The sequence below is a fragment of the Tachysurus fulvidraco genome, chromosome 20 (assembly GCF_022655615.1).
Source record: "Tachysurus fulvidraco isolate hzauxx_2018 chromosome 20, HZAU_PFXX_2.0, whole genome shotgun sequence".
In the NCBI taxonomy this organism is placed as follows: Eukaryota; Metazoa; Chordata; class Actinopteri; order Siluriformes; family Bagridae; genus Tachysurus; species Tachysurus fulvidraco.
This window is the reverse complement of record NC_062537.1, coordinates 18,219,562-18,240,989: the sequence shown is the minus strand read 5'-3', so window position 1 is coordinate 18,240,989 and position 21,428 is coordinate 18,219,562. Positions and strand designations below refer to the sequence as shown.

General features: G+C 37.1%; 1 protein-coding gene across 2 annotated transcripts; it reads right to left on the bottom strand.

Annotated features, from left to right (window-relative positions):
- Positions 1 to 5,238: 5,238 nt before the first annotated feature.
- Positions 5,239 to 16,210, bottom strand: mpx (myeloid-specific peroxidase). Of its 2 annotated transcripts, XM_027175401.2 has the most exons (16): positions 16,055 to 16,210; positions 15,194 to 15,324; positions 13,749 to 13,845; positions 13,432 to 13,610; positions 12,643 to 12,775; positions 12,261 to 12,390; positions 11,379 to 11,585; positions 10,434 to 10,797; positions 9,882 to 10,042; positions 9,303 to 9,561; positions 8,824 to 8,994; positions 8,119 to 8,356; positions 7,001 to 7,200; positions 6,616 to 6,653; positions 5,793 to 5,846; positions 5,239 to 5,672 (listed from the first exon to the last, which is right to left on the bottom strand). In XM_027175401.2, the coding sequence occupies exons 2-16, from the start codon at positions 15,258 to 15,260 to the stop codon at positions 5,658 to 5,660; spliced, it is 2,313 nt and encodes a 770-aa protein (XP_027031202.2). In that variant the 5' UTR covers positions 15,261 to 15,324; positions 16,055 to 16,210; the 3' UTR covers positions 5,239 to 5,657. The 2 variants fall into 2 exon arrangements, with proteins under 2 accessions (XP_027031202.2, XP_047660819.1); XM_047804863.1 differs by lacking the exon at positions 5,239 to 5,672 and having other exon boundaries at positions 5,787 to 5,923; positions 6,555 to 6,653.
- Positions 16,211 to 21,428: the final 5,218 nt, after the last annotated feature.

The window sequence follows — 21,428 nt, the reverse complement described above, 5'->3', positions numbered from 1 at the left end:
CCTCTGTTAGCATCTAGGTGTCATAATAGCACATGCTGCCCTACAATTGGACATCCTCTAGAAAGGCGAGCTTTTGCATCTTATCAATCTCATCAACCTTTGACGTGGCCACCGTGGCTGGAACACTGAGGACTTTTCCCTCAGTCAACGATCCATAACATGCACTTGGAAACACACCACAGCCCTGCATTTTACCTCCTAAACAGCACAGACTTGTGGCAACCACTTAATTGGCAGTTAGAGTAGCTTAATCAGTGCTCTGAAAACTCTTTTGACCAAGGACAAACCGCAGGGATCGAGGATAGCGCTCTCACTCATGGGTTTCTCATGATCTTCCAATAATAAATCTTTCTAACCTGCCAAAGTGACCTGTTTTTTTTTTTTTTTAGGTACGGATAAAAAGACAATGTTTTGACTTCAATAATGTTGCAGAATATTACATTTTCAACATTAAAGTTTTAAACATAAAAATTTTCTTAATGATAAATACATACATTTTAGACACTAGAGGGCATATTCTAGTACCAATTATTAAAAGACAGTAAAAATTGTCTTTAGAAAAACACAAAAATTCATTTGCTCCATTCCAGAAATGTACAGTAGCTTTCATACTAACACTAAATGTGCTCCCTGATTGTTGTTCCAAGACAAGAACAATCTGAGACAAATAAATGGATTAATCTGGTCCTTATTCATTCTAGACAAACACTTTTTGTTAATACAATCTGTGTCATCCTAAGTGCAACAGAGCAAAAAGAAAAAGAAGCAGAGAAGCGAAGCAGTCTTATAAAAACAAGGACAATCACATTATCTTAGAGGAGAGAGAGAGAGAGAGAGAGAGAGTGTGTGTGTGTGTGTGTGTGTGTGTGTGTGTGTGTGTGTGTGTGTGTGTGTGTGTGTGTGTGTGTGTGCACGTGTGTGTGTGTAAAAGGCAGGACCTGGCTATGGAGTCTGACTTTATGCCACAAAAATGTGCTTTTCTACTTCCAAACATTCTCACAGCAGCAGAATCTCATTTAAATCTCAGACGTTTGACCCAGTATTAAAACAGTTACTGGCCTGTGGCTCAGCTAAGACTAAAATAAAGTATAAAATACCTTACGTAAAGTGTGAAAATAACTGTAGTTCATTAGACCTTCTTTTCTGGCAGAACAAAAAGACGCATGAAAAACAGGAAACGAAATAAGAACAAACACAGTGACTAGTCCAAGACATTTGGAATTTTTAATGTTGTACTCATAAATTATTTTCCATCTCCATCTGTTTTGACATTTTAAAGGGATAAATTCAGAGTGGCGTACTCCACTAGGACTATTTGTTCAAACCCGAATATCCACCACCATCATAGCCAGCTGCAGTGATAGGGGCCAAGCACCATAAATGTCATCTAAATGATTACAGGAACTACTGGAAGAATAACACGGAGTATTTTTGTGTTGATTTTTATACAGTTTAAATTTTCTGCCATTTTTAAAAATTCTAGTCTTACAGAGTCAATTTAATCTTACAGTAAATTTTGATTAGAAAAAAAAATAGACCAACAAATTTATGGGAAATATCAGTTGCACACCCTTACAAAGGCATAGTGCAGAAATGATATGTATTCAGTCATCACGTGGTTGTGGTTATTCGCAGGTCAATCTAGCAGAAATAAATAAAACAATAAAATAACAAAAAGTAATAAAAACCAATGGAGCCCTGGAAAAGCTTGGTGCTTGGCCCCCTAAAGAAAGCGTTTCAATGCCTCTGTGTGCATTGTGGAGCCAAAGCATTTAGATCCCAGAGCCAGAAGAGCAGGACCAGCTGTAATGGGTCAGTGTTGTTTTTTTATATTTTGGACTGTGGGCATCTAACTGGTAGTGAAAGCACATCTACCAATGATTAACCCAAATCTTCCATTCAAGTACTCTTTTACTGACACACAAAAAGTGTGTGTGTGTGTGTGTGTGTGTGTGTGTGTGTGTGTGTGTGTGTGTGTGTGTGTGTGTGTGTTCACATCTGGAGGACAATCAGCTGCTAGGAAGAAGGCCACAGAGAGCAATAGAGAGCAGATAGTAACACACTCCAACATGGTCTTGTGTTACAGTGAACTCTGATAAGATAATAATTCTTATCAAATAGGAGAGGTGAAAATTCATGACTGAATAATAGCCGACACACTCGATTAGGAACATCATACTACTCTCAGAATGCTTAGATCCCTTGTCTTGAATTCTTCAAGATTCTTGTGATACAGTACATCCAAAGACGCCCTTTTAGAGCACACAAGGATGCCTAAAGTAACTCTTCGTCATGTTCATGTGACTTTTAACATTTTCATGAATGAGGAAAAAAGTAGCCATTTGTAGTTTACTGCTTTTGTAGCCCATGAGATTCCCAACGAGCCTCAAGGGTCTGTATCTGTATCATTTGGTGCATTGTTCTGCCACATGATTGGCTGATTGGATAACTGCATGAATGAGGAATGTAACGGTGAGTCCAACAGACAAGATAAAGTGGACTAATACAGCATGTATATTTATATTCCCTGCTCTTTAAGATGAATACAAATGTGGTATTTAGGCAATAAAAGAGTATCAGTGAAAGTAATCCCTTCCATACTGACACAGTAATTTTCTTTAATCTTATTTGGAATCTTTAGGCTAGTTGTTATTGCTAATGTTACAGTGATTCAGCTCTAGTTAGCTAGCATGAGCTGTAAGATAGCTGCATCATTTTGGTGATTTATTTTAGTTGGAAACTAACATATTTTTTTCACCAGGACACATATATCTATTAATCTGTCAACCTCCATTGAGGAAACTTTTCTCTCTTTCTCATCCGGCTCCATAATCTCTTTTGTCATGTCTGTGGTCTGCGGTGCCTCCTTGACACTTTGCAAACAAACACCAGCAGATAGTCTAAAGATAATTAAATAAGCTGTAATTTAGGCACCAGCTTTGTGTCTTGTTCTATACCACACCGTTCAAAAGTTCCAGTGAAATGGAAGCTCCACACAGGCCGATTTTTCCTGCACAAACAGGAGGTTTCCATTACTCACGGTCTAAGAGTAAAACCTCAACACACTTACACACACACCGACACACAGACACGCACACAAAGGCCTACGTGGCACTCCACATGTGTATGCTGCATTCAGTAAGAAATCACAGTGAGACCAGAGGAGGAGTTCAGTAGGAGATCTGGAGCAGGGACTTCCTCCTTGAACGCAATTCAAGAGCATTTCTGAAATTCCACACAGATTATTTTTTCAGTTGTTTTATTGTAAATCGCACTGCTGTGTAACTTTCTTTAGAAAAGTGCAAAGCAGAGTCTCATCATGCTTCATTGGCAAATAAAAAAAAAATAGAGATCGTGCATTAGTACTGAGTGAAACCTAAACACAAGATGTGTGTGGAGGAGAACTTCAGAAGGCCCACAGAGCTCGGCAAAGCAGCAGTGTTTGGCTCATTGTGCCAGAATGGGGTGAAAGTGGACAGTATTAGATCGAGTCAAGCAGCTGGATAATATGTGATTTTAGTCCAGAAGGTCTAATATACAACAGTGAAACCAGGTTAGATGCTACATGGGTTTTAATACATTACCCACAATGCCATTGGTCTACCTGATGATAGTGGTCCAGTTGGATTTAGCCCTAACTGCATATTTACATTCAGAGAATGATGCAGCAGCATATTAGTCTTTTAGTCTCTCTAACTATCTGTCTGTCTCACCTGTACAGTATATTTCTACCGAACCTTCTCCACAACACCTGACCATCATGGTGCAAGACTCACAGGAATAATAACTAAAACACAGCACTAGGATCACTAAAAAACATCACAGATATTTCAATATTAACATTAATGTGGTGGACTTTTCCTTTAATGTAGCTGATAGAAGCTTATCATACACTCAAAACAAAATTTCCCCCTTTTCCCCCTCATATCACGTCTAGTTGGTTCAGTGAAGACATGCAGACTTGCTGATGTGGTTTAGGACACTATTTTGTTACAATGCTGACACAACACAGGTATTGTTGACTACTAATTGACTATTGTCTCAAAAGGGGTATTTGCCTCAGACCCAGTATTTCTGGTATAGCATCTAGATCTATCACGATCTTGACCGGATGGCATGACTCACAGGCTACTAGATACTAACACTGGGATTAAACCCATTCACATTAATGGTCCAGTCAATCTGGCAGATTAATGATGTCAAAGACTCAATAATTAAATAAAACAATAAACTTGGAAAATCACAGACCTTATGCTTCACAGACACCAACCTGACACCAGCTATATGACTGCATCAGGCTACTCCTGTCTGTCTCATACCCTGGATATGCTGTATATGAAGTCACTTTAGCGCCATCTTCTGACGAATCTTCGAATCTCACTATCTTAAATCCCATAGTATCAGCACTTATTGTATGTACCAAAAGCTGATTCATAGAATCGTTGAACTAATTTTTGTAACAATACACATCTGATGGTTCACAACTTGTTCACAGAAACTCATGGTTCATTACTCATTACTGTTATATTTAGAGTTATGGTAACTCTAATAAACTCTATTTTCAACTGAGGTGAGCAGAAAAGCAGCTCAGGATTCACAACACATTGAACTTTCAGCTGGTTTGTCTACAGCTAAGGGGCGGTGGTTGCTCAAGCATTCTAAGGCTCTAGGTTGTTGATTGGAGTATCAGGGTTCAAGCCCCAGCACTGCCAAACTGCCACTGTTGGGCCCTTGAGCAAAGCCCTTAACCCTCACTGCTCCGGTGGAGCTGAATCATAGCTGACCCTGTGTTCTGACCCCAACCTCCAAAGCTGGTATATGTGAAGAAAGAATTTCACTGTGCTGTAATGTAGATGTGACAAAATAACGGCTTCTATTCTAACAGATGAATCTGATGAGTTGAACATTAAATTATGCTTTTAAAAACTAATTCAACAATGACATGGTGTAATATATATAATATAATACACTCAGGCCACATGGGCAGTTTAAATATATGCTAAGAGATAATGCCACTTATACTATATGCCACTATATATATATATATATAAAAAGTATATATAAGTCTTATAAAAGTATATATATATATATATAAGTCTTATATAAAAGGGGGACAGATATGGCAGGTATACAGCAGGTGAACTCATCTGTCTGGGTGTTCTTGTGGATGGAGATGTGGATGATGTGTTGATTATTTTAAATACTAAAATTAGACAACATTATCAAAGAAGCCAAAGGTTGTACAGATGATCATTTTATTTGCATCATTTTATTTGAAACTGGTTTGTAACAGAACGTATGTTCATGTTAATAAAACACAATACGTAAAAAGGAGAAAAAAATGCAAATAGAACGTGTTTATATAATGATGCAGTATTTGTAAAAACATGCATGAAATTCTATAGCAAAGATCATATAAGAAATATATTAGCAGTTGATCTTTTCTCTGATACTACAGATATAATGTATTTCAAGAAATTAAACTCATAGATGGCAGGTATGCTGCAGGTGAACTTTTTAGCAATTTAGGTATTTGTAGATTGTTCTTGCAGAAGCGATAGCAAGGAGAAAGAGATCTGGAGGTTCACAGACATTCAGGATTCCATAAGGAAAGAGTTCCAGTGGGCAGGTGGTTCAACATAGACCATTGGGGCTTCTCATTCCTGACTGAACTATAAGTGTACAAGAATAATTGGAATAAAGGTGAAGATTGGAAAATCATAATGAGAAGAACTGTAAGCTTAAAGAAAATCATCTTGCTCCTCTTGGGAGAAAGAACTGTATAAATATACCTCGTTCTCCAGCAGGTCCTCTAGGTCCTCCTCGTCTCGCTCCTCTCTAAAAATCTGTTAAAAACAGATTAATTACCTTTTCCACTTGTATAATCTAATAAATAAAGTTTTCTACACTACAAATTAACACTTACACACTGCCCCATGAAGACTAAAGTAAGTTTTGTCTTTAATTTAGTTTGCATTGACCTTTATGGGTTATTGTGTGTTGACTTATGCAAAAAACAACAACAACAACAACAACAACAACAACAACAAAAAAAACAGTTTAAATTAAATCTGTAACATAATAAAATATGCTAAACGCTAAAGAGGGCTGAATACTTTCCAAACCCTTGTGTTCCTGGGAATTGTTAAGTTCTTTCATTCATTCATTTTCTACCGCTTATCCGAACTTCTCGGCTCACGGGGAGCCTGTGCCTATCTCAGGCGTCATCGGGCATCGAGGCAGGATACACCTTCGAAGGAGTGCCAACCCATCGGAGGTTACACACACACACACTCTCATTCACTCACACACTCACACACTACGGACAATTTTCCAGAGATGCCAATCAACCTACCATGCATGTCTTTGGACTGTGGGAGGAAACCGGAGTACCCGGAGGCACGGGGAGAACATGCAAACTCCACACACACACAAGGCGGAGGGGGGAATCGAACCAAACACCCTGGAGGTGTGAGGCAAACGTGCTAACCACTAAGCCACTAAGCCACCATGCCCCCCGCATTGTCAAGATAAAACAGTCAAAATGATCTGAAAACCTTCAACATCCTCACCTTGATTCAGTGAGTAATAGTTGATAAAAAACAAATTACTGACCTCATTTTCATCAGATGCCTTTTCCCTGGCTCTGTCCCCTAGAAGATCAAACACCAAAGGTAAGGCAACACCACAGAGGTCACACACGATGACACAAACACACCCACAATATTTTTTTTAATCATTCATAAGCTCTTGATGAAAAACAAGGCTCATGTCAGAACATGTCATGTCCTGCACCAATGACTCTATATATGACTATATCTTATATAAATAATGTATTACTCCTGCCACTGACATATGTGTTTTAGCTACAGTTTACTTATTCCAGTGTTATTGGTTTCATCATAATGTACCATCAGTGTGTATCCCATATATATATATATATATATATATATTTACATTTCTTTCGTTTACATTTTTTTTTGCTATAGATCTTACTTACTCGACTCTTGCCAAGGACTGAGGTCAATCCTCGGGATGGAATTGCAGTTGACAAAGCTTGCTTGGTTCTGACTCAGGACGAAAGGGTTTCTAGGAACTCTGCTGATTCCCGTGTTGTCACAGATGATGCGAGACAGAGACACTCTCAAAAGTGCGGATTTCTGAGCCGGGGTGAAAACACCCATGTTCTCCCACCATAGCCTGGGTGCAGAAATGACAGATGAACTGAAGTCCAAGTCACCTGATCTTCGGTTCATTACACAGGCATCATTCCAAACATGCCAATTACATTTATCTATGCATTGATAGTGTACATTTATTATGCTTGTATTTATTGATGCTGTAAATATTTTTCACTGAATGTATGGAGTATAGAGATTTTTATGTCCTGACTTACTGTATGTTTATATCCTGCTATAACTTATAACTTTAACTTATCTTTCTTAAGTGTGTTAAGACCCTGCGGTATCAGGGCTGTAGCCCAGGGGCTTGGGCATCACATAACATAAAGCGGCATCACAGCCTAACTTAAGCAAGGGTACTAGCATTATTTTAAAAAGGTTTTATGAAAGAAATGTAAGTATAAGACATGAAGTATTACAAGCTTCACCCCAAAGTTAATAAATTTCCAATAACAGCACATTTTATGCCTCTTAAACCACAGCATTTAAAAAAATAAAAGAACACCTTTAGTTTTCACATATTCCAGGTTATTATGAGCCTGGGGACAGAGCGTAGGGTCAGACATAGTACGGCGCCCCTGGAGCAGGTGAGGTTTATGACCTTGCTCAAGGACCCAATGTTGATGTCTCAGAAGCTTGTGGGCTTGAACCCCGACCTTCTGATCAGAAAATCCGAAGCCTTAACCACTGAACCATCACGTCCATTAACTTTAGTGCTTTTTATTCACTTACAGTTAAATTCATACTGTGTAATGTCCATGGAACAAGATGGTTTTTGTTATCACTTACGTTAGAGCAGCTTTCAATGGTCATTTTCTAACTTTTTCTACTTACAAGTTACTCTGGAATTTGTTACGAACTGCTGCTATGCTGTTCCTGAAAATTAATCACTAACTTCTGACCAATCAGAATCTTAATTTTGTTGAAGACACAGTACCTGTCTCCTTGGCGGATCCTCTGGAACTGCGTGGCAATGATACAAGAGAACACAGGCCCGACTCTTCCCCCACGGACAAACGGTTCTGCAATACCTGCCGCCCAGAGGTCGATGTTATCGGCTGCCCCATAAAGTTGGATGAGCTTCCGTGCCAGATCTGTGTTATTCAGCACCCTCCCCAATTCAGTGACATCCCTGGGAGTGGACAGACCACAGAATCTCCTCCATGCATTATAGCCTAATGGGCAGAAGAAAATATGTTCATGATGACATGTGAAAGTGTTTTAGACAATTATTTAGGACAATTAATTGCAGTCGATATATCCACTTCACATTTCTACACACTGTATTATGTCTTTGGACTTTGGACACCAGTGTTAGTACTCCTCAATGTATGTGCGTTATTGATTTTATTAACATGATGGTAATATAAGATTCGGACCTTTGCAGGGAGGAAATTTTAGTAGCTGGACCTCTTTGAATTTTAATTGAATACCCCTGGTATATGCATTGGAAGTGGATTATATAACAAAAAAAAAGGTTTAAATACTTTGTCTGTCTATCTGTCTTTGTGACCAGTTTGGTTGTCTACCTATTCTATTTGTCAGTCTGTCAATCTACTCTGTTTTTCTGTGTGTACCTGTTGACTCATTATGCATTGTGTGTGTCTTGTGCGTGCATGGGCGTGTGTGCATGTGTGTATACTTGGCAGGCCGTGGTCTCTGCCCCTCTGCAAGTTGAGAGAACCAAGGTCCTGGGCGATTCTGCTGGTGAAGGCGAACAGTCTTTCTCTTACTGCATCCACCAGTATGCCATCCTGCCTGTTCAGCTTAGCTGGACGACTTATCAGCCCCCGAATCTGAGGATCAATCCCACCTGGGGGCAAGTTACAGGTGAGATTTGGGCTCACGAAAATTGCTACTTTATACAGAAATAGTATTTTAATTTTTTTTTTTTGCAATAGGGCAGTAGACATACTATAATATGTAAATAAAAAGAGAGACTAGAGTAAAGAATGAAACCTACATCAATACAGCAGCATCCAATGTCACTCTAAAGTTCCATTTTTATTTCCATGGAACTATGTGATCTTCTATTTTACTGATTTGGGAAAGCTTATATTCAATGAGACCATTATGTTTAATGGAAAAGAGTTTTGCAAAACCTTAATTGTATTAACTGACCTTCAAATACAATTCTCCATGGTGTAAAGAAGGCCGTTTGCAGAGGAACGCTAGGGAACTGTCGATTCTCCTGGAAGTTTTCATTCAGACGGAAGATGACGGGCTGGATGGTGGCGTGGGCGAAGCGGTAAGCGGCAGTGGCGAAAACATTAGCGATAGATGGGTTGACATTGGGGTTGTAACCGGGATACCTGCCGAGCTGCCTGCTCATGGCTTCCGTTCCCACAATGTGTGGCAGATAATCCCTAAACACTATGATCTACAAGACACAGAATGAATATTTACTGTAAGTCAGGACAAAGTCAGGACTAATAGGATCACATCAAACAGGAGCCTTTTCCAAATTTGAATTAAGCTACATGATCTTAGTATAGAATATGAAAACTTTATAAAAAATTATTTTGTGCTCTTGGCCAGAAAGAAATCAGCCACATACTCTCTTATTTACACCATTTACTTCCACATAAATGCACTTTGTTCCACCAAATCCAAAATGATCACCTTTAAAACATTTATTAACAGGAAATAATCTGCTGTGGGTTTTTTTTGAGTATGTGTGTATGTGTGTGTGTATAGTACCTGATGGTAGGCTCCCACGATTTTGCGAGCTTCCTCATAAATCTGTTCATTGTTCCATTGTTGGTTTATGCGGCGCAGAGCGCGAGCGAGCCGGTTGTGTTCTCGCAGGAAGAGTGTGTGCATCGACGTGAGAGCGATGTTCTCGTCCACACGCTCATCGCCTACAAACATAAATTGCTATTAACAGTTTGGACTTTCACTAATCTGAGAGAGTTCAGATACAAGCATACAAAATCAGCATTTTTATATTTTGTGGTGCTATACTATATATTCTCCTTGCAGTGGATTTTGAGCCTTTTCCTGGAACATCGGAGGGCTGAAGAATCCACTCTAGATGGGATGCCTAGATCTATCATAGAGCATCATGCACACACTCATTCCCACCTAAGGGCAATTTACTATAATCAATCTGCCTACCTGCATGTTCATAAACAGTTGAAGGAACGTACAGAACTTACGACTTAACAACTGACTCTGGAACTGAAATTAACATTCGTCCATGGTTTGTTTTCTGTTACTCATAAATGTAAATGATTTTCATTGCAAACCCACCTGCAATAAAACACGGCACTTCCTCTAGGCCAGTGGAGTTCAGAATGCGATTGCGTGTGGCACACATTTGGCTGACTACCTTGGTGAAAGGCAGCAGCTCGCGCCCATTGTCCCGGAATCTGTCATTGACACGCATGAGGCCTGCGTCATTCGAGAGATCTCTGAGTTCTCGGGAGAGCGACTCGTCTGAGCCATACAACTGACCCGCATCCAGGAATGATGTCAAAGTGTTGATCTGCTCTCGCACCTGAGGCACACCTCCAAACATGTACGCGCTGTTTCCAGAGCCGCAGGTGGGTGCAGAGCGAAAAACAGGGAGGCAGCTGTTGGGACCGGAGGGCAGGCGCGGGTCATCTCTAGGAATCTAAGTCAAATGATGCAAAAGGAAAAGTTCTTCGTCATGTTTGTATGTTTATTTATTCCATGTTGAGTTAGGGATAGTCCCTCAGAACCAAATCTACTTCCCCTATTACTCTAACTCCTAAACATAAACTTAGAAAATGCTGTACAACACAAAACTACAAAGACATTTATCCGACCTGAAACACACTGAGTTGTTAGCAAAAGAACTTTTATCCGTCCCAGAAAATTAGCTATTTTTTTATTTAACTTAAAAGGCTGTATATTTTCTTGTATATAGTCTTGAGCCCATAGCACTTAAAGATTTCATCTCAGTAAAATAATTCCCAAATATTTTTAGGACTTTATTTTGTGTTATATTTTCTTTATATAACGTTTGGGTAATCTTTAAATGACTGATTCAAAGGGGTGGAGTGGAGAAAATTATTAAAGCTAATCTCCGAGATGTTCTTAGCACATCAGTGAACAAGACCTATAAGTGAAATAAATGTGTGTGTGTGTGTGTGTGTGTGTGTGTGTGTGTGTGTGTGTGTGTGTGTGTGTGTGTGTGTGTGTGTGTGTGTGTGTGTGTGTGTGTGTGTTAACCTGGATGGGGAAGCATGGCTCAGAGCGCTCACAGCTCTTATCACAGTCAATGCCGTTGCTAAAGGACCGGATGCTGGGTGAAAAGGGGGTGAAGGACAGATCGTGGTCATTCCACTGGCCGAAGAATGTGATGAGGAGCGTGTACTCGTTGTCTCCCACAACATTTTGGTCCCGTGTGCTGAAAATTTGATTTGACACCTGCCTCACCTGGAGAAAAATATTGATATTGTGCTTCAGGAAAAGTAAAATTGTTCCACATGAGAAATGGTAAAATTAGAAAATACACATATCTGGAACCCTGAGCCGCACAGGGTGGCAGATACCATTATGGAATAATCTTTTGCCGTTCATATGGTTCACACTAAGCAACCGATATTATGATTTCATTATGTGAAGGGTTTTCTATGAAAAACTCATTTTAAATCTTAATTTATCCTCAAAACTTAAAAAAAGCTAAGGGCACAACTCTTGACTTGACTTGACTTGACTTGAGTACAGTAGCCAGTGAAGTTACCCAAAAGCCAGTGTTAAACTGTTGGAGCTGTTAACCTGACATTCATAGACCAGACAAAAAATGGGTGTTGGAGAATTATTGTCCTTAAAGTGACATGTTCAATGTGACCCCAATGCTGCTGTCCATACAGTGAAGCGTGGTGGTGGCAGCATACTATTGACAGTTACCCTTGGGATATTGGTTGTTTCTCTGCCTTAAGTGTGCTCTTGCCCCACCTATACCCCCATGTCCTAAACCTGGACACGCCCCGGAAAATACAAGTATACGACTCATGTTACAGTTATCATGTTAAGCCATACATTTAAATTCCAGTCTGTCTTAAACTGACAATACTCAACATGCCTATTAAATTTGTAATGCTCTCATACCAGAGGAAGCACAACATTATTATAGAGTCTTCCAGGGTTCCATCCTTGAGGTTGGGAGATGTTATCTTCATAAACAGGAGGCAGCCAGCGGGTGAACGGTGTGTTTGAAGCACCTTGAAGTGGATTTATCCTGTAGATTTAAAACAATAGTCTGAGAGCCTTATGACACAGCATTAAGTCTTAAATACATGTACACTGTGGGTGGCAATGTGCCACTGTCTAGAATTAACAACCCATAATAGATATTTTTGAGTAAAATAATCTTGCTAAGCTTCAAAGCAATAATATTTATATTTGTTTCTATTATAGTAGCTGTCCCCAGAACCCTGTCCTGCATGGTGGCAGTTAATTATCTGTGTTCCTGTTTTGACATGTGTCTCACAGGTTGTTGCAGACGCTGTTGGGCGTGCGATATCTGTTTAGATTCTGTGTCGTTCTGCATGGAGGCGGCAGGGTTTGAGCGTCACAGCCAGTCAGTTTGTGGATCTCCTGAAGTTCTTCTTCAGATAGCAGTGCTAAGAGAGAAAACAAACAAAGATGATAAATCCAATCACACACACACAAACAAATTGCATTCAACAAAAGACAGTTTATCTCAGTGCTGCATTTTGTCCCCAACCCCCGAGGCACGGGGAAACCCCGAGGCATGGGGAGAACATGCAAACTCCACACACAAAGCAGAGGCGGGAATCGACCCCCCAACCCTGGAGGTGTGAGGCAAACATGCTTATATAAATACCCTATATAAATACTATATTTAATTTTAAAAAAATTATTATTTTATATTCAAGTCCAGTGTTTTTATCCTCCTTAAAATTTCTTTTGTGATCATGTGTACCAAGGGAGTAAAATTGTCCTTGCTCTGTGTGGGACGGATGGCACAAGCACAGCGACACTATCCAATTACACGCATCGGTATGTGGAAGAGGGCAGGTAGCGCTTTCCTATGAGTGTGTAATGCTGCCATGTGACTCATTCAACTCACTTGTTCAAAAAAAATGTACAGCTGACAGACTTTGTGCATCTTGGTGTAAGTGTGTGTTAGACCTAACTATCCCTTGTTGGTAGCTGTCTTATGATACAGAGTTGGGATTATAAAAACTTTTGGCTGTGAGTTCTGCTGTTTAAAAGAAAGAAAGAAAATATTTTCATAAGATTTACAGTGTCAGACCTGTGGCGTTAATAGATCTCTTGTGTGCATGGTGTCTTTTCTCTGAGATGATCCTCAACGTCTGCTCCATGTAATCTGCAGCTCTCACAGCCTCACGTGCCATCCGTTTTGGCTGCTTCATCAGACGCAGTATATCAGATGGCTTAATAAATTCGGTACTGCGCACTCTCTCGAGGCTCCTGTAAACACACGCACAAACAGATCAAACAAACATTATTCAGTATGATAACTTGTATATCCCAGACCAACTTTGCTTAAATATCCTCGGGTCTAAGTACACTCAATGGGTACAATGTGTTAATGAAGTGTTGACTCACTTTTTACGAGAGTACAAATAAGAGTCGTCTACGATTTGTTTAGCTTCCATGAAGGCATCCTGAATGAAAGACCTGCTGAAACCTTTCTCTTTAGATCCTGTACAAGCGCACATCACAGCAAAGTCAGATTTATAAATATTTACGTAAAATTTTAATATATATATATTGATTAATATACAGTATATAATATAAATGGTTCAGACTGATGTTAAAATCAATATCACCACTAATATGCAATACCTCTCTACTGTACATAATCAAACATCTATATGAACCTATTGCTATAATAATTCTAAATTAATACATACACATTGGGAAATAATGATGCATATACGTTAACAATCAACTAGATCATTTGCAAATAATTTATTAATAATTATTATTTACATATTAACTCATTCTCTTAAGAAATACCAGGCTAATTAATTATTTGTGGCCCTTGTAATAAATTTATATAGATTTTAACAGTTAAATTTAATACATCGATAGATTTAGTTTTTAGTCTTAAATAAATAAATAGATATAGTTATATTTATATATTTGGAAATTATTAGTTTCACTCCAAATTAGATATAGTTGACTGTTGTAGTTATTAAAAGCTGACTAAATGTCATTAATCAATGAAAATGGTTAAATTACATAATAATTCTAACCATATATATACTCAAAAACACCTTCCAGACCTTCTTCAAAAGAGTTTTTATTTATATCCTATCATTTATATATAAATACAAATAGCAATCACTAAAATCCTTCCCGATTACCATATATGGTAAACACACCCCTGTGTTGCCCTTTTATTTGCTTAAAGACACACCCACAATCCAGTAAGGTCCCAAAGTTCAAAATAGGAAATTGTTTTTGTTTTTATTTGAAATTTGAAATAAACTAAATATTTTTAAAAAAAGCTTATTTCCTATTTAAAATAAAATAAACATGAATGAATTTAAAAAACATGCAAAATTAAAGCATTTTCACACACACACACACACACACACACACACACACACACACACACACACACACACACACACACACACACACACACACACACACACACACACACACACACAGAGCAGCTTCCTCTTATCTCCTATCTCTGACATGTTGACAACTAAATGAAGTCTAATAAACACAATAATTTCCCTTTTTACTGTGTGTTGAAAACACACTTACTTAACAAGGATTTTGACATCTTTAAGCAGACCGTTTTTACCACAGTATTTGTTAAACCTCTTCCTTATGCAGTATGATTTTTCCCTAGAAACCTCTGCAATTAAATAAATCATCTGCACATTTGTTTCTTGGAAATTATATCAACGCTGCTAAAATTTGAGTCCAGCAAAAAAATAAATAAATACTGAACTGTAATCTTCAGAAGCTCAGCATCATCTCAGTATTTATAATCACTGTCTCAAATATTTACTGCTCCTGTTTAAACTCACCTGATACAGCTGGGTATCTGAGCATACAGCACAGTCCCAGCAGCAATACAGAAATGAAGAGATTCATGTCTGAAGCACAGATGCACACACTACAGTTCAGAGAAATTTAATGAGTTGTGTCTTCTCCTGATCTGCAACGAGGAAAATGTATAATAAACAAACAAACAAACAAATAAATGACGGTCTAAAATGAAAGAGAATTTTTTTCTTACTTTTAAAGAAAGTCAAAAAGTCTGCAGCTTGTAAGTATTCATCATTATGCATTGCATGCATTTGTTCATCTGCTTATATCATTCTAATCCTGCTCAAATCTGTTAGTTTTTTAAATTTTTATTTTAATCCTTAAATAATAACCATTAATATTTCAGCATTTAAAAACAGAAAAAATAATTCATATAATTTTCTCATGAGATCAAAATCGTGAAAATCGAGAAAATTAAATGTGTCATGTTTAATATCTTTCATGATTCTCAGTAATATTCATACTTATTTTATTTTAATAGTAATATAATAATATGTGTAATAAGTTTATTTATAATAGCATATTATTTCATTATTAGGTGGAAATCTTTTTTGGATTAGGTGGAAAGCATTTTAAAATTTTAGTTTGAAAATAAAAAATTGAAAAATTATAATGCAACATTATAATAATTATTGATAAATAATTATAATAAAGTTGCATTTAAAAGAAAAAAAGGAAAGGAAACAGAATAAATGGATGAAAAGCAACATAAAGATATAAGACACAAAACACACAACGTCATTACAGAATAAATGGATTCGATTCAATTTGATATGTGACTTTAATTTCAGAGTTAATATCCGAGTTAAAATGCAGAAGATGCACGAGTAACGACTCACCTGTGTGCTTTGCCTCTTTGCTCCTGACAGTTTTTTGGACTGTAGAAGTGCAGACGGTCTTTATAAACACAGCAGCACATCTCCATCACCACAAGCTGCTAAGGCATTTCTTAACATTTCCTATCAGGGTTATTTCCTCCTTCCTCTTATCTGCAAACATCTTTAACTGAGTGAATTACTGGCTCTGAACTTAATCAATAAACAGTCAGATAAAACACTGTGCAACTGTAATCGCTAGTCATTATAAAAGAACAAGGAAATTATTTATAATTTTTCTAAGGCAGAAGGGATTAATGGAACATGACTGATAGATGACTGTTAGAAGGAAATATGATGTATTTACCTCTACTGCCTGATATAATTTACAATATTTTACCAGGATTTCACTTGACTGTCTGTCTAATCAAAGAATTGCATGTATTTTTAAATCGTCCTAAATTATTTCTAAATTATTAACACTCAACTGCTCTGGATGAAAAAAAAAATGTATATGTATGTATGTATATATATATATATATATATATATATATATATATATATATATATATATATATATATATATATATATATATAAACGTACAATGCAGATGGATTAACTGTACAATGAATGTATACTGTAAAGTTTGTTAAAAAATTTTTCAAAGTTTGGAGAATGTTTGTAATGTAAATAAATAAATAAATAAATACTTTAAATAACTGGTTAAAAAAAAAGTAACCAAGATCGATCATGTCCGATCTTTTTCCACATTTAATGTGATACAGCAGCAAAACAAATTCAACTGAAATCAGTTAGAATCTTTTATGGAAAACAGAAAAATATAATAAATAACTTAACAAAATAATTCTTTGTTGTTTATGATTCTCTTTATCCAGAAAAGCCCCAGCTGAAGAGAAGCAGTCTGACTGCACGATTGCTCCTACCACCATACTTCACTGTGGCTTTGTTGTTCTTTAGGTGATCAGGGCTCTTCCTTGGTCTCATCAGACTATAATAAATTTCACATAATGGTTTTGGGTGGTTTTAGATCTTGTTTATTTTTAATGGCAAAAGACTTATATGACATATGAAGAATACAGGAAATTGTTGTCACACACACATAGTAATCAGCACTTGCCAGATATTCCTGCAGCATCGAACCCCTTTTATGTTGCTGCGGGTCTCTTGAAAGGTCTCTTGGTGCATCACTTTCTCCAAGCATTGATGATGGCCTTCATGATGCAAAATGGTTCTTTTGTTCCTCTCCCCTGATTGATACCTTTTGAGACGAGATAAAATACATTCTTTTTGCACCATGACCATAAGCAGTTGGAAGAAATGTGAAAAAAAAAAAATTTGTAAAAAGCTTATGTTTATTTGGGGGCTGAACAAAATCACTTCCTTTTAATTCATTTAAACTAAAACTCAATAAGCAGGTATAAAATGAAATAAAATTTTATATAAATTAAATCATAAATATTAATGAGATGTTAAATATTTGTCAAAAATTCTTAATCTGTACAGTACATGTTTCTTTTACACTAAATACAGTTTCTGGATGCAAAATAATGGAGTTCTTACATATTAAGTACAAATACTTTTAAAAGCTAACACACTTTGTATATAAGGTTTGCTTTAGCTACGAACCAGTATTTCCTTTTATGCTTTTCTAGACTGATTTCGTCTAAAAATAATCATGAATTTGTCTGTAATAACCAGCTAATAATGATACACTACAAATTAATAACATGGACTTGCTTAGAAATTACTCTCATTTCTTTTCACCATTTTTAAGATAAGATATAAGATAAGATATTCCTTTATTCATCCCACAATTGGGGAAATTTTCAACCATTATCCCTAAACTGATCTGTAAACTGAAAACTCTTGGTACAGCTGGTACAGGAAATAACCATAGTGGTGAAGTGATGTAAAGCGTATGAGTTATAACATATTGTTGTATCACATCTCTGTCTCTGTCTCTGTCTCTCTCTCTCTCTCTTTCTCTCTCTCTGTGAAAACTGCACCAACATCCATGACATGATTAAAGTTCACACTTTTTTCCTCCATTCTGATGGTCGATGGGTATAAACCGAAGCCCTTGACCTGTATCAGCATGATTTATTGCATTGCACTGCAGCAACATGATTGGCTGATTAGAAACCTATATTTTAGTCACATCTACATTACAGCACCGGGAAATTCGTTCTTTACATATCCCAGCAACTAGGAGGTTGAGTTCAGAGCACAGGGTCAGCCATGACACAAAGCCCCTGGAAAGGGCCTTGCAAAAGGGCCCACGGTTGCAGCATGCCAGTGATGGGGCTTGAACCCTGATCCTCCTATCAACAATCCAGAGCCTTAAATGCTTCAGCCACAACTGACCCCATAAATGTATGAATGTGTATGAATGTATGAATGAACAGGTGTACAGGTGTTTCTCTCGAAATACAGTGTACATGTACTGTATACATGTGGGTATTTAGCTGGGTATTAAACGCTTTTCTGTGCATGTCACAACGTGGGAGGAAGTTAGGGTCAAAGCAGAAGCTGACATGTGTTTCTCAAATTACCAAATGTAGTCTGTTTAATTTCTGACCCTCTATGGTGTGTACACACACACACACACACACACACACACACACACACACACACACACACACACACACACACACACACACACACACACACACACACACACACAAACACATAGTGAACTCAGAGTCATGGCATCTACAGTAATCAGCCGTTTGATTAATTCCTCAAGGTGCTTCTCGATTCTCAAGTTAGACTTTTACCTGACTGGCTTATATTTGTGATATTTCTTATTCACACCCACAAGAAAACAATTGCTTCATTAATACCGATGAAGAACCTGAAGGGTAAAGTTCCTTTATTTTTTTTCTTGTGAAATCTTAACAAATGTGTGTGGTGGGTTTCCACATAACCACATGCAGGACGGTTTGAGTTTGTCAACACAGTTACAGCCCTGGCAGAGATTATTATACTGTTTTTATAAGATGACAATATTATTTTTTACCGTGAATGCTTTTTGTAGATGCATTATTCAAAGCCTGATTTAATCCAATCACAGAGCAATTAAAGCAGAGTTGAATGCAACCATGAGGATGAACTGTTTGGTTTTAAGGATTTCTCAATGGCCTAACGATTGTTTTCAAGCAATCCTGTTTGGCAATCGTGCTTAACGTCTATACTTCTCTTATACTTTACCTTTCTATATATTATGCAAGCTTAAATTTTAATAAGAATGTTTTTAATAATTGATAAGGGTTATCATTTCTAGCTTGTTTATGAATGATTATGAAGGTATCATTTATTTATTTATTTATTTATTTATTTATTTATTTATTTATTTATTTGACAGTTTTGCATTTATCCTTGGTCCTGAGCCTGGGTTACTGTCTGTGAGTTTCTGTGCATGTTCTCATCTCGGTTCTCCTTTTTCCTCTCACTGGCTAAGACAAACAGCCGTTTTGCACTGTAAAACATGTTTGCACGGTAGGTTAGCGTAGTTAATTTTGGAATTTGAACTCAAGTATATATGTTTTCAGAAATGAAACTCATCCAGTGTAATCCATTGTCGCGGCAAATGTCTCATGTCTTTCAGCTGAGTTCCCGTTTTAAGGCGGCAGCTGAACTTGAGTTTCAATGTTTAACCAACTTGAAATGTTTTACAGTGTGTGAATGACGTTTGTAGACGTTGACGTGATAAACTGATGTTGTACTCAAAGTGTTTTCCAACCTGCAGGGTTCACATCCTTGACAGATTAAGCTGTAAAGCAGTTACTAGAACTGAGTGCACCATTAAAAGCCACTAAACGATGCAAATCATGATAGAGATATTTTATCTGCTTTTATCTGATTGTAACCTGCATCTTTTATGTAATCTGTTAAATTTCTCAGTATTTATATACAGATTTATAGACATAAAAGATACGTACACATTATTATGTACATACACTTAATGCATCCCATAAACCTGTTCTCCAGTAGATCTGATCACATGCACATTTATCATCTGCTGGGTGTTATCTTGAACAGCAGATTCACTAATGTTTCTCAACTTGCTTCTCTTTTTCAACCCATCCCAAGGCATCCAAAGATTGCACCACCTTCAGTTGGATTTCAGTTGGGTATGTGGTAGCTCAGTGGTTAAGGTGTTGGGCTACTGATCATGGGTTTGAACTCCAGGTCCACCAAGCTGCCACTGCCGGGCCCCTGGCCCTTAACCCTCACTTGCTCAGTTGTAAGTCACTCTGGATAAGGGTGTAAATTTCACTTCATAAAGATTTCGGTTTCACCCTTTGGTGAGAAGGGACTGACCCTGTGAGGATCCTGAGGCATCTAGAAATTGTACCATTATTCATAGTAACACTCTCCAGTGTTTATAATCACACCCTCCAGTGTCACCCAAATGAGGATGAGGTTCACTTTTGAGTCTGGTACCTCTCAAGGTTTCTTCCTCTTCCATCTAAGGGAGTTTTTCCTCACCACAGTCACCTCAGTCACCTCAGGGTTGTTCATTAGGGATAAGTACAAACATATTTAAAAATAAGTCTAATATTAATTTTGAACTTACTAGAATATTAATCTTTGTATAATAAACTTTATACAACTTTATATCCTGTAAAGCTGCTTTGAGACATTTTGAATTGAATCGAATTTATTAAGCGTAAATTTCACTTTCTATTTTTTTCTTCCGGGTTTTGAAACTTGCATATAGATTTTTGCATCCAGTTTTGTATTTTAAAATCTTTCTTCTCATATATATATCACCCAGTTCTGTTCATATTGACTTGAAAACATCTAAAATGTTATTCTTTATACCATTCTAATAAATATGTTATAACTTTGGTTATTACATAATTATAACCAGTTATTTCATGTTTCTATTTAAAAATGAACTTAATTTATACCAGAGCATTGTTAAATTCTCTATTCTGATTAGTTCATATAGTAATGCTGCTATTTATTAGAAGTTTTGTTTTATTTTTAGTTTTAAATTTACAATTTCTCTAATTTTTTTGCTCCATGGTTTCTGTCTAAAAAGGAAAGCCCTACATGTAAGAAAAGAAACAATACATTTAAAAAGAAAGCCTGCAAACACACCTGTCCATTGTAGATAAGATTAAATAGTCATAAACTTCTATATGTGTAACTGCTTATAAAGAGTGCAGTTTTATAATAAATGTTATTGGAAGACTTGGATTAGCAATTGATGATAACGCAAGCTTTCTTAACAATTTGCTATGGCTTTCACTTAAATGAATTTCATTTACTTTTTACACTTTGGGTTGCGTTCATTATCCTAGCGTTATTTTCTACTGCCCTGTAAGCCCGCTAGTCTACTCTAGCTTTATATTAATAAAAAAAAAC

Coding starts and splice junctions, on each gene's coding strand:
- mpx (XM_027175401.2), bottom strand. CDS start 15,260: ATGAATCTCTTCATTTCTGTATTGCTGCTGGGACTGTGCTGTATGCTC. Junction 9,562..9,881: donor TCGTGGGAGCCTACCATCAG/GTACTATACACA, acceptor TGTGTCTTGTAG/ATCATAGTGTTTAGGGATTA. Junction 8,995..9,302: donor ATGGAGAATTGTATTTGAAG/GTCAGTTAATAC, acceptor ACTTGCCCCCAG/GTGGGATTGATCCTCAGATT.